Raw genomic sequence first — 14,074 nt, 5'->3', positions numbered from 1 at the left:
CAAACAGTGCATTTTTTTTCATTTTCTGAATCAAATATGCAGCACTCCATTATTCACACTTGCATTCATATGTCATGAATTTTGCAAAAATCTGTAAAATGCAATATAGATTTCATGTTGTTCATATTGCCTATCTTTTGATAAGCTGGGCTCAACCCTTGTGGGAGCCACATTTCACTCCACTCATTCCAATTTAAGTTATGGCTGCACCTGTAGCTGCATATGAAACAAACAGATTAGAAATAAAATATTTTAAGATGCATGATCATTTCCTTCTCTCTTTTCGCTTGTCAGGAGTGACTTTTAGCTTGCCTGATACATGTAAAAGACAGTTTATACATTAGTGGGTGGATATGTATATAGGATTAGAGACTGTTTATTGCTTAGAGCTCAGCTCTAACCATTGCAATTCCTTTGGATGCAGGATATGAAGATTGAAAGCTACAGAAGACACAAGACAAGCAAACAAGAGCTGAAAATTTCACAAACGGGAGACCCAAACCAGCCTTCAGGCAATAACCAGTCTCCCTTCCTATATATGTATCTTATATTTCTTTCCAACCCATTCTTGTGTATATTGCATTTTATGCATATGAGACAAGCTAAATCTCACGGCTTGTGTGAGATAGATTTTAACTTTGAATCAATAAAGACTTCTTTTCAGCAATTTTGTGTAATCTTTTCAATATTGTATACATTTGTATAAATGCAACAGTCCATTACTGAAAATAAAAGCTTCTTGATTCTTATGTTTATACACCTGAATGCAATGTAGGGAAAACCAAAATTAAATGCACCTCACATTTTTCTCTTTTAAAACTAGTGGCGATAAGCTCAACTTGATTTGAGCTGTAAGCAAAAGAAAAGGGTAACAAGAACCAAGGCCAACCCAAGGCACTTAAGGCTTAAAAACTCAGCCAAAATTTATCAAACTTTGCACTTTGAAGAACTAGTCATGGATGAACAAGGAAGAGGGGGACAATAATTACCAGTCCTAACATATAGGAGCTCAGCACAATCTGTGTAAGAAAAACAAAAAGTAGACCCACCATTATAAAGCAGAAATCGGATTTGATTTGTTTTTAAAAAGCAAAAATTAGATTTGATTTGTTATTTAATTATCTTAATAATGATATCTATGGATGTTTTTAACATTAATTTTTCTAAAAATAAGTATACTAGTTAATAACTGAACCTCTGTCAATAATCTCAAGGAACAACACTTAGCTTATGGAAAACATTCTGAAGATCTTTGTCCAACACATTGGTCTTCTAGTAAAGGCACTACTATACACTAATATTAAAGTCTTATCTGTAATAAAATTCATAAAAGATACTAATCTCAGACAGTACTTATTAGGACTTAATGAAAATTTACTTCTAGCAACACCAACGGTTCCCTAACATAAATACACTCGTGATTGAGCTATATAAATACACTAAAACATGGATTACAAATAAATCAATGGAAAATTTTCAGACCATGCATTTATTTTGTGTAATCTCAAAGCAATATTTGGCATTCCCGTGATGAAACTATCTACATGATGCTGATGGCACTCATCTGGAGAATTTTTTAACCCTGCAATTATATAAACTAATATCTGGCCTACAAGATGAACAAATACATTGACCCCGCTGATCTATTACTACATATATCATAATGCGAAATGGCTATTTTATCTAAAATGATTCCATCTGATTTCTCCAGATTGCTCATCCCTTCCCATGATTTCATCAGAACAGTCAACAAAAAGTGGAGAAAGAGATGCGTCTCCAGGAACATTCACAAACAAATCCCCTAGTGACTCCTGCCTGGATATCCCTGTTGCTTGTTGGCAATACATATGGCCATCATCAATTCGATTTGAATGAGAACCAGTTCTGATGCCCCTATTCAAAAGTGCAATGGTTGTATCATCATTTGTCTGACAGACGTTGCCATCAACTTCTCCTTTCTCTAGCCTCCCCAAACCATAACCCACCTGTGAGCTTTCAATACTTTTAGCATTAATGGGAAATCGATTTGCTGCAGAGATATCTTTCTGGACTGGAGAAGACGTAGAATTGACGTTTGTCATAGCCTTTTGATCATCAGAAGTCAATGATACAAGTGAATCACTTAGCAAATGTTGTGCAATATCATAAAGAATCTTTTTGTTTGCTTGACAAGTATCTTCTCCAGCTGGAAGCAGATTATGTGAACAATCATGCTTTGGAAAGCAAGACCTTATTTGATTAGCTAGTGTGCGCATGGATTTTGATGAAAGGGAACCAGAACCTTGATTTTGTAAACCCCCAAAAGGTGCCATAAATCTCAGTTGCTCCCACTGTCTAGTATTTATGTGTAGATCATCACTATCACTGGTTCCGCTTTCGTCAATTGCACGCAGGTCCATTACTGATGAAAGGGAACCAGAACCTTGATTTTGTAAACCCCCAAAAGGTGCCGTAAATCTCAGTTGCTCCCACTGTCTTGTATTTATGTGTAGATCATCACTATCACTGGTTCCACTTTCGTCAATTGCACACAGGTCCATTACTGAATTTACAAAATGTAGTTTTATCATTTAGATTAAGAAAGATGAAATGCATATGCATATTTGGAAGTGCAAGAACTAACTTCTCCAACGGACTTTTGATTGACTTGTTTTACTTGAAGACAAATTCAACAAGCCCGCTAATTGAATAGAGAACAACAAAAGAATATTATTAGTACCTGAGCTCGGTGAAGGTCTTTCCTGGGGAACAGCCTCCAAAACCCTGCTGTCTGCTTCAACAGATTCAACTTTTGGTACCAGCATTGGGACCATAGTTGCTCTATCCGAAAGACTTGAGAAAGGTGGCAGGTAATTTAAATGATCTATATGTGGAATCAAATGAGATTTATGCTCTTGTAGGACCCCGTAACAATTGTGTTCCTCCTGAGCTTGAAATATCGTATCACTGGAATCAAAATAGGGTGAATCCTTGGTCATGATTCCTTCCTTACTTAACAAGTTTAGTCGATGATCACATTGTATAAGCTTCTCAAAATGTTTCTCAAGTATTCCTTGATTGAACTGCAATATATGTCTTCTGCAGTAGACAACAATAGATTTGAATATTAGTCTAGCATACTACAAAGAAGAATCACCAGCATCAATTCCAGTTCAATTAAACCATGTGGAGACAATAACAGCTTACTCTTTATTACTTGAAATCTTCAAAACATTATTTGGAATGAAGTGTAAAACCATAAAAATGAACAACGTTTCAATATACTTGTCGTTGTGAAACCTATGAAATACAACATATAACGTGGACTTTATCCTTAGGGAGCTGCAACACAGCTGGATTTAAGTCACTAATATCAAAGATAGAGCTGTACCAATCTTTACTGCAATTAGCTAATGTTTAAAAAAAAATATATTATTGCATATTATCCAAAACTAAATGAGTATTTTAATCAGATCTCTAGAATGGCTATCTCATCAAAGAATTAATAATGTATTTAGTAGTTTACAGAATAGTTATATTATGTATGTAAGAAAGAAAGGAAGCAGATATAAGCATGGTTTAAAAAACCTGTGAGTAACCTGCAATCCAAAAATGCTCAATGAGTTACTTACCTAACACTTGTCTGCTAAGTTTTTGGCGAGCACTTGTGAAGTTTTTGTAAGTTTTTTGCCATGTTTTTGCCAAGTACTATCCCTAAACTCTCAAGCAAGCAGAATTTCTTTTTAATAATCCATTTTTTCAAATATTTTTCCATGGCTGTGATTTGAACAATTCTTTTCTTATGCTTTTTAGCAGTATTTCACATGTTATTCAAGTTTATTTTATTAATTTTTGCATTCTTTTAATATTCCAAGTTTATGCCAAATCCTGAGTCCCAAGTCAAAATATTGGCCTGCCAAGTTTTTGCAAAGTCCAAGGTTTTTGAACCATGGATATAACTATGTTTCAATATGCTAGCCCAATCAAGTACATAAAATAAAAATACCAACTACTGACCTGCATATAGATGCTTGCCCTCCTGTAAAGTCAGAAGTAGGCTGCCAGAGGGTGTGCTTCCTTGGCTGCGGATTAGTCTCCCTGCAGAACATCGGAGCCCTGGAAATCTGTATGAGATTGAAAGAAGGGAAGTCAATCTTAGAAACAAGAAATTTGACTACACTCTAGCACTACATCATTCCAAAACATAAAATAAAAGAAATGATTACTTCAATCTCTAAAGTGCCAGGTCTATTGTCTGGATAGCTAGCCTTCAAAGAAGTGATATCCGACCATTGAATCTCTATCTTGCTCTTTAAACCGCCCTCAAGTACTTCCCAAACAAGCTTGCGTTTGGCATAATAGCACTTTGCCACTAAATCACCTTCATATCTTGAGATACGCTGCAAAATAATCCTGAGTCAGTAGTAAGAAGCAGTTGCCAAATCCATTGAATAATTTAGAACCTTTTAATAAGTTTTAGAAGTTACTAGAAAAAAAAATTGTTGACTTAAAACAAGGAAACAATTGCATTTTCAATGCTCGACTCATGAATCTTAACAATTTTGATACATAATATAATAGCAATTGTTGGTTTTGAAATTACCTCCCATGAACCAATTTTCAAAAGTGATGCTGGGAAGTTTGAGGCCTTCAGCTTGTCCGTAGCAGACTGCACTGCTATAGTATTTTCATCCTTATTTTCCCATGCATCCTGATGCAGGTTATTTGCAGCTGCAGGAACTGCCCTATCACCTTCGGAAAGCTTCATTTCAATGAGGTCCAGAAAGGAAGGGGTTTTTTTCAGTGTTAAACCCAATGGGCTTGGCTCAGCCAGTGGATTGAATGAAAGACATTGAGTGAATTCAGTGCTTGTTACTGGACTCCACTGCTGCTGCACTCAGAATAAAATAAAGTGTGAACACCAAACAAAACAACAATATGAATTACTTAATAAATCCTACAACACGCAAAGGCTCATGAGAAAAAGACACAAATTTGAGGTCCTGCTCTTTGAAACTGTTGTATCTTGTTGCTTCATTTTAGGGACTGCTTTTTGTTGGCTTCAAATGCTCCATTTTCCTAATATATTTTTGAGTTTTTTGGGTGATGGAAGTTATTGGGGGTATCAAATTGGTTGATACAGATGAATCATTTGTACTTGAAATGGCCCTGCTGTTATCGAATTGAACTTGAAAAAATTGCTTAAGAAAAGCCTTTTTTAAGCAAACAAATATCAAATATATTGCAGGTAAACACCATTGATCAAATTCTGGATATATTAGCAGTCAAGCTGCACTACACAGCAGGCTAGATAAAAAAATCAAGTGATATAATATGCAATCACTGAAACACTGGGATGATTAAAGCAGAAACTGCATGCAGACAGACATACAATGGTGTAGCTGAATCTTTGTGGTATCGATTTCAGCTTCAGCAAAGTGATATTCAGCCAATGTATTAATTTGCATAACATAATAAAAAGAGGCATGCAAATTTAAAAATCTGATTTATGGTACAGCATGTACCACAAAACCACCTGAGCTACTCATACACAGAGAATCAAACGATTTCTCCCAAGAGAAACAGGGGAATCTTAATCATCAAAAAATGGAGTATAAGAAATGATTCTGATTACCTCTCGTATAGCTCAGAAGGTTGGGCAAGACAAGTAAGTTTGATTGCAGCTATCTTCCAAGATTAATCAATCACCTTCAATCTGCTATTCAACAGCATGAATGGAATCCTAACAAAATGCTGGTTGTCCTTGAATGTATGACTTGAAAGCAGACTAAATGCTAACTGATTTTGACTTGTCTTTTGTGAGTGCATGCTACTTATGACATTATGCTTAACCTAGTGGCTCTTGTCCTAGCTGCAATGAAGTGCCACTTTTTATTAATCAATTGCTCTTATCCTAGACAAATATTCTATTTTTTCTTCCTGAGGCTGCAAGTTCATTTCAAATCTGCCCCTCTAAAGTTGATTGGTCCCCGTGCCTTTCAATTTTGGGTGCTACAAGATCTTGTGTCTCTCCCAATTGTAGAGCTGGATACTGGCAACCTTCTGCTTTCAACATTTTCTTGAGAATGTTTTACTCTTGGTGAGCACTGCCTCCTAGAGATAGACTATCTCAGCAATTTGATTATCATAATTGCAACATTGAATCTTTCTTTAGTGTTGTATATTATAGTAGACGTAACACCTAAAATGTTAACCACAGCATTCACTAGCAAGGCTTGAATTTATGCTCTCTATGGAGAAACTATACAGAAGCTGTAGCATTTGAATTGATTAAAAGTATAATGTCCGTTGCATTCATTAAAGATTTACATCACTAGTCCCGTTCACTGTAACACTGCTGGTTTCAAAAGAAAAAAAATTTAGATAGCCATGGAAAAAAGAAGTTTAGTATTGAGCAAAAGGAAAGCCAAAGAAGAGCAATATTACATGTATTTTCACTCTTAAAACCCTATGTTATGATTTGCAAGCAATTTTGTGTCAACAAGTTTGCTTACTACTTCAAACCTGGCCATCCAACATCAAGAAAAGTCTCAGTAACTTCCATATATTCAAACAAAATAAGTTCCAAAATTGTGGTGAAAATGTCTTTCATGTGGAATCCTAATTAGTAATTTCCATTAAAGCACTGTTCTTTATTGGAGCCTCTTTACAAGGACCTCTCCAACAAAAGCCTTGTAAGAAGTCATTGACCAAAAGGATATAGCAACCTTTCATCTACAATCTTTATTTTGAACTTCATGCTGACAGGATAATAGATTGAATGATTTCTATCCTTGCTCTTAGTCTTCTCATCATTTTTTTCAAATTGCAGCAGCCAGTTCATTTGATTTTCTTCATAAAGACAGGCATATTTAAAAAGGATAGGTCTTTAGAAAACTATTAAATGTTACCATATTTTTTAATATTCATTAATGATTGTTGATAGCCTTGCCAATTCTATGAAAAACTAAATCATTGTTGGAGATTCTCCTACAAGCCAAGAAAGTGCTCTGACACCACTAAGAAGACCCTGCTGTCCTGGAAGCGATCTTGAAGAAAATTGCTAAAGGGAAAACCGTGTTTCAGGAAACTAATAATGAACTTATTACATGTAAACGCTGCAGTTCTGATTCAAAAAATATCTGCAATCAAGCTGCAATATGCAGTGGGACTGTTCTGCAAATCCAGTGATAAAATGGAGGGAAAACCACAACAATTCGAATTCCAAACAATCACTACATAACTAGTAGATTATTAGCTTTGAAATCACACACAGACATGCAGTAGTGGAGTTGAATCTTGATGCTATCTATTTAGGCTTCAACAAAGAGACTTTCAGCAAAAGATTAATCTGTTTAACAGAATAAGACACAGGCACACAAAAGCAAAATAATGATTTAATGCACAATGCATATGATAGACCATCTCAAGCACTTCAGTAAGTCACACTCACACAGATTAACCACTGATTTCTTCAAAATGAACCAAGGGAATCTTTATTCATCCAAAAAAATATTAGAAGAAATAATTATAAGTAGTTTTTCTTATAGCACAAAAATATATACTCATGAATCCAATAGCATAGAACGTTCAGGGGGAAGACATATATCTACCTGTGCTGGGTTTCCACAATACTGAGCACCTACAAAATATGGACTGTAATTGGAGTAACCTTCATCTGCAACGACAGATGAATCAAATATGTACAACCATCTGGTGCTTGACCAAGGGAAGGTTGTTGGTACAGTTCCTGATACAACGGAACCAGAAATAGATTCACAAAACAGAGCTTAAGTGATAGAATTCTTGCTGTTATGTGATTGCATAATTCTCTAAAATTTTGAGTACAACAATTGTTGGTAGCTTTTATTCTTTTGGCTAATCTGTTTTATCTTGGACAGTATGACAGATAATACTGTCTGCATAAAAGTTGAACTTGAGAAATATTAAAAAACATCACGGAAACCCCTAAGGGATCTAAACAGTGCCCACTAAATCAAGCAATCGCTCCTATTTCATCAATCGCATTTCCTAAAGAGGATGACAATGAAATTTGGGTATTTAGGCAATCTTGGGGGAACACTTGGAACACAAAACTACAACAGCAGTGACAATTGCTTTCCTGTCTGCAAAAGGTTATCTGTTTCCCTGGCTGGAAACAATTTATCTGCCGACTCTGAGAGGGAAATGTGTGGCTTGATTGCTGGCCACACTTTTGCTGCAGCTGTGTTTTTGCACACTCTTCTGATCATGCCAGCAACAAAGTATGTCCTGCTTTGATTGATCTAGGCGTTTGCAAATATTAACAGTATTTAGTCGAGGACCATCATTAGGTCTTTCTCGCTCATTTGTATCCTTTGATGTTCTTAGTTTGGTATAAGAAGAAAACAGGCCATGGATTTCTAATTGTGTGGTATTTTTGTTCCCAGTAGCTTAATCTAAAATACAGATACCAGCAACTAATGGCATGCAATGTAAAATCTCTTTCTTTTCTGGCCAGGGCCATAATTAACCCTATTTTGGTGAGAGGAAACAAAAACAAATGCTAAAGTCCCGTAGACATTAACAGCATTTCAGAATTCATCATTCATAGCAACCGTAGGATCATATTTCAACAAAATGTAAATAATTCTCGAGAAAGCTCCAACCAAAACAAAGTAGACAACATCAAAATGCAAGAAAAAAATAAACCCTGTCATAAGAACACTAGAACTCGCTGTAGTCAAATACAAAATTCAGAAAATAGATCTACATTATCTTTTTTCCAATCAGACATGAAAATACAAAAATAAACTTTTACACAAACAATTATTAAATGCAGGAAACTAATGAATCCCTGCTATAACAAAGCCAAGGATTGGATGTTTGTTATAAACTTATACTAAATTACTGAAATAGGTATAGATTAACTGTTTCATAATGAGCCACTAAGATACTAAAATAAACTTCAACACGAGCATTATAAAATGAAAAAACAAGTAAACCCGTGCTTCAGTAAAGCAAGAAGTGAAAGTTGATATATACAAAATTCAAAAGTACTTGAACATTATCTGTTTTTAATGACATACTAAGATACTAACATGAACTTCAACACAAGCAATTGTAGGTACCCTTGGGAAACTAAACAGGTTTGTCAGCACATTAATTATATTTAGAGGATTTGGTCTAAGTGAAAGGGGCTTTGGCTCCAATTTTTCCTGTTTGTGTAATCCTACAAGAGGGGGACTAGATGTTTCCGTCACCTGCAGAATTCTTTCTGATAGCACTGCACAGTGTAATTTTGAATGCAGAACACTGGAAAACTGTCGCAGAAAGCTGAAAATTTTATCTTGAATGGAATCCTTTCTACTGCAAACTGCTACAACATATTCTCTATAGCACCGGATGACAAAAGTAGAGCAGAACCGTCCAGGGCCATTGCCTAATTGTTCTTTCCCTCCAAAACGGGAAGATGAAAATCACCAAAACATACAAAAACCACAGAACAGAAACCTTACGATCCATCAAAAAGGAAAAAAACAATTTGAACCCAAGGTTCCCAATGCAAGAAAACTCCTTTTTTAATATAATCAAGACCGTGTATGATCTGATAAAAAACCAATATTCCATATCATTCATCGCAACAAACGTCATAGCCTTCCGATAGAAAAAAGATATAACTAACAATCATTGATTAATTCAAAGAGTTAGAATTCAAAGTTAACTTCACAAACATTACAATCACCAATCTACATTCTAAACAACAAAGCAAAATTACCTGCTGATGATATTTAGGTCGCTTGCAACTTAAAGAGCGACCTCCAGGAACACTGTCATCCATCTCTGCTTTCATAGCGGGATCCAAATTCTTACTCCTAGAAAAACCCTCCTCCGTAAACCCAAATCCAATTCCGCCTAAATAAACGTCATGCCCGAGACAATCTCCTCTCTTAATAGCCCTGTTACTCCTCAGTTCCTCAGAAAATCTTCCTTGGACCATAATATCACTGCAAGTGTAAAATGTATAGATTTATTTCTCCCCTGCTGTCCAAATGAATTTCTTCTTTAACTATAATTCCTAAAGCTAAGACCTTCAAAATTCAAGTTTACTGAAACCCAAATCCAACAAGCCCTCTAAATTCATATTTTTCTACCCAATTCCCAAAGCACCTGCCTTCCAGATTCAGAGTTGAGCATACGGGATTCCTACAACATCCTTCTTCACAGTTCAACTTTAAACTTACACCCAATTCCTACAACTCCTCAGACTTGAACTTCTACTCACTAAGTTCCTACGACATCTTGAACTCAATTTTGTACGTGCATTCCTATCCAATCCACTCAAAGTACTAAAATCCAATTCACACTGGTATCGAATTCCTTACAAGCCCCTCAAAACATCAATCTTTTAAACTATCTCCTACAATGCCTCAGCATTCAATCTTGTCTGTAATAAATTCCTAAGTCAATTTTAAGCCAGTTTTCATAGATTTAGTGGCATTGAAATCTCAGAAAAACAGCAATGGATAGAGAAGATTATAGAAATACACGAATAACTCGTCGATGGATGTTCGGAGAGTACAAATTTAAGATGTTCTGCCGCTTCTTCAGCGTCGGATTAGCTGTCGTCCTGTTCTGTTTTGATCTTGCCTCCTTGTATATATATATAGCTACGTGGAGCTTGACGTCATGTCAAGCTGTTTCAATCATACATGTATGTATGTATGTATATGCATGAATGTATGACATGAATCATTTGTCCTCTTGTCCTTTAGCGTCTGCCTCACGGCTGTATTTTAACTTTTGCTGTGAAATAAATAAATAATAGATTTTTTAAAAATATGTGTAGATGACTTGTCCCCACCTTCTAAGGTTAATGGCTGACGATGTAATACGCCATTGGATGACAGCTACAATACTGAATCCAAACTTTTCATTTTTAAATATTTAATATGTGTTTTTATAAAAGAAAATTATAGAAATAATTGGATTATATAGATATTAGTATTTTTGTTTTTAACAGCGGACTATAATTGTTGGTTTATAAATAGAGGGAGCAGCATTTAAACTAGAAATCATCATTATTACAAGTAAATACATGTATACCATTGAAGTCAACTAGGAGTCAACCAAACCTAATCTCATCTCCATGGAATTTGAACCTTAGTGGATATCATAATCAAGGAATGTATCATTGTCCTTACCAATTGAAGTACAACCGTTCAATTCTTTACCAAATTTGTTTACTTACTTGGTTGAAAGTAGTGATGTGTGTGTTTTTTATATTAAAAGCAACCAAAAAACAAGGGGGCTGACCCATTGGAACAACAAGGAAAACAGTGGCAGAACCACTATCAGCATAATAATAGCAGAGTTATAGCCATTTACCTCTATCAAAAACTATGATCATTCTACGTAAGTTTAGCAGATATAAAGCAATATTAAACAAAGTTTTAGACATATGTCACGTAGGGCAATAAACATAAAAGTTCAAATAAAAACATAGACTAACGCTATCCACCCGTAGGCTGCTAGGAGTAGACAAAAAACCAGTCTTCCACAGCATAGAGACAAATCATTTCTTTTTCTCGTGGCTCCTCTTGGGAAGGAGCTTTCTTGCCCATTTCTTTGTGAGGAATTTGAACAGGGCCTTGTAGTCCTCGTCGTCCTTGCCTTTGCCTTTGGAAGCACTTTCTTGCATAAGGCACAGAGTGGTAGCCGAACAACGCATCACATTCAACGCAAATTTAGAAACATCATGCATTTTGGTTTCCACAGCGTCCAGCCTGCTAGTGATATCTTGCACATTATCAGATAGGGCCTCCACTTTTTTCCCCAGCTCCACTAGGTTGTTGTCGTCCTCCTCCTTTATGCTACTCGCCTCCTCCACAACCATCAATTTTTCAAACCTGAGAGTCGGGGAGGGGGAATTTGTTTGGGACTTAGGGCCAGGCTCTGGACTCTTAGAAATTGTGTGTTATGTTTAAGCAAAGTAGTTTTTTGCTTTTAATTTAATCAAGCATAAGTCGAGGGAGCATACATTTTACTAGAAATCATCATTGTGCCAAGTAGATAGATGCATACCATTGAAGTTAACAAGGAGTCAACCAAGCCTAATCATATAAATGCACTCTTAAGGCAATAAAAATTCTTCATAGATACTCTAGAACAAAACATCTACATCCATCCAAAGTTTTAAAATCACTAAATTCCTTTAAAACTTAAAGGTAGATGTGCAAACACGAATAAAAATAAAAATATCTAGGCTTACTATTGAAAGCAAATGGAGTTTGACAAGTTCAATATGGTTTCCTATTATTACTAATTAGAGTATATTGTTGAATATTTAATTATGAGTAGCTACTAAATTTATTTTCTTTTAACAAATCCAAAAAATGGCTTCTACTTCAAGAACAACATCAACTACAATAAAACTAAAAATTCCCTAACATAATTTTTGTTAATCATTTTGACCTTAAAATTAATCAAATATGACCCTATGCAATCTTAGAATAATGCATTTCATTTTGTTATTGAAATTATAGGTATTATTTAGAAACATGGAAGTTGATCTCTAAATTTATGAGTGAACAAGAAAGGGGCTTTATAACGTGAGAAACACTTGCACAACCATTGATAGATGCATCAAAGTTGTCATAGTTTCCCAAGGCCACATTAAAAATGGTAATCTTTTTCCTTCAAATATTATATAGCTAATTAAATTCAACTAAAGTATGCATAAACCCTTCTAACATTAAAATTGAATCTCAATCTTTTCAAAATTACAAAAACAATAAAAACATATAAATGCAAAATAAATAAATACCATAACATATGTGTACATGGAGAAAACCCTTATAGGAGAAAAACTCTACTCTCTAAAACAACTCAATGTATTATTTAGTAAACATAGTTACAATAAACTTGTAGAAAAAGCCTTCACAAGAGTACCACCAACTAGAGATTTGGAGAAATTCTAAAAACTTTGTTGAACAACCACAAGTCTGAGAGGGGGGGGGGGGGGGTGGTGTGAATCAATCTTGACCAAATATTTAAACTTATTTAATGTCAAGTACTTATCAATTATCATTAACCAACTAAACAACAATGCAAGATGAAACAAGAAACACCAAACACATTAACACCATAATTTTATATGGAAAATCCAATGTGGGAAAACCCACACTTAAAAACATACTTACAATATCCAAGGAAGCTCATGTTAGAGTAAAGGTTTTAATTTAATCATGTTGATTAAATTACCTTTATTCCTCTCTTAAGATTTCACTTTAGTTTGCATTTGTGACATTTAATAATTATATTAATTATTAAATGTCTACCTATTAGGGTTTCTTTTAGGGTTGCACAATATCCTTTTATAAGGATTCATCATTGTAATTTATCTCTCTCTTGGATGAATACATTTTTCAGCTTTCAGAGCACCCTTGCTTGTTTGTCTCCATCTCTTCTTTCTGTGACAGGTTATTTGCATGCAGGGGATCTTCGGGGTCTGTGAAGTTGGCTTTCTCAACTTCTACATGGTATCAGAGCTCCAGACCTGCTGCTTCCTGTTCGTCTTCTGAAGAATTTGGAGCTACGAGGGTTAGATCTGATTTTCCGGTTTTGGTTGCATCAGATCTGTGTTTGTCTTCTGTTTTTTATTTTGGAATAGGGGGTATTTTTTTTCGGTGCACTTTGGACCCAAACGGACCTCACCGTTGAGCTCGTAGCGCCCAAAAACCCCTATTTCCATATAAAATTCATCCGATTTGGACACAGTTGCTCCAGAAGGCAAAAAAATTTTGCCCCAAGGCCGTATGGCCCTAGGGCACGCAGTTCGAGACAGGAAAATTCAAAAAAATCAAAAAAAAAAAAAAAAAACTGTGGTTTTTTGTTTTTCGGAAGGCGTAGCCAGTATATTATCATTGCGTGCCACCGGTGCGCAGCCCGGCGGCCACCGCCGCCGGCGGTAACCCGCCCACGCACCGCCCGCGCGCCACCTGCCGCTTGCGCGCCGCCATCCGCCCGCCCGAAGCCCGTGCGCCGCCCGCGTGCCGCCCTCCGCCCGCTCGCCACCCTTGCACCGCCCCCGTGCCGCTGCCTCTGAGCTAGCCCC

The 14,074-nt window shown here is 35.9% G+C and overlaps 1 protein-coding gene across 2 annotated transcripts; it reads right to left on the bottom strand.

The window, feature by feature from the left end:
* Positions 1–1,462: 1,462 nt before the first annotated feature.
* LOC131063968 (uncharacterized) lies at positions 1,463–10,589 on the bottom strand. Of its 2 annotated transcripts, XM_057998088.2 has the most exons (7): positions 10,507–10,586; positions 9,737–9,965; positions 4,583–4,870; positions 4,206–4,379; positions 3,997–4,103; positions 2,720–3,078; positions 1,463–2,542 (listed from the first exon to the last, which is right to left on the bottom strand). In XM_057998088.2, the coding sequence occupies exons 2-7, from the start codon at positions 9,956–9,958 to the stop codon at positions 1,680–1,682; spliced, it is 2,013 nt and encodes a 670-aa protein (XP_057854071.1). In that variant the 5' UTR covers positions 9,959–9,965; positions 10,507–10,586; the 3' UTR covers positions 1,463–1,679. The 2 variants fall into 2 exon arrangements, with proteins under 2 accessions (XP_057854071.1, XP_057853993.1); XM_057998010.2 differs by having other exon boundaries at positions 9,737–10,589.
* Between the last annotated feature and the right edge of the window lie 3,485 nt (positions 10,590–14,074).

Source organism: Cryptomeria japonica, chromosome 4 (assembly GCF_030272615.1).
Source record: "Cryptomeria japonica chromosome 4, Sugi_1.0, whole genome shotgun sequence".
NCBI classification, from domain to species: Eukaryota; Viridiplantae; Streptophyta; class Pinopsida; order Cupressales; family Cupressaceae; genus Cryptomeria; species Cryptomeria japonica.
This window is presented reverse-complemented; position numbering and strand designations above follow the sequence as displayed.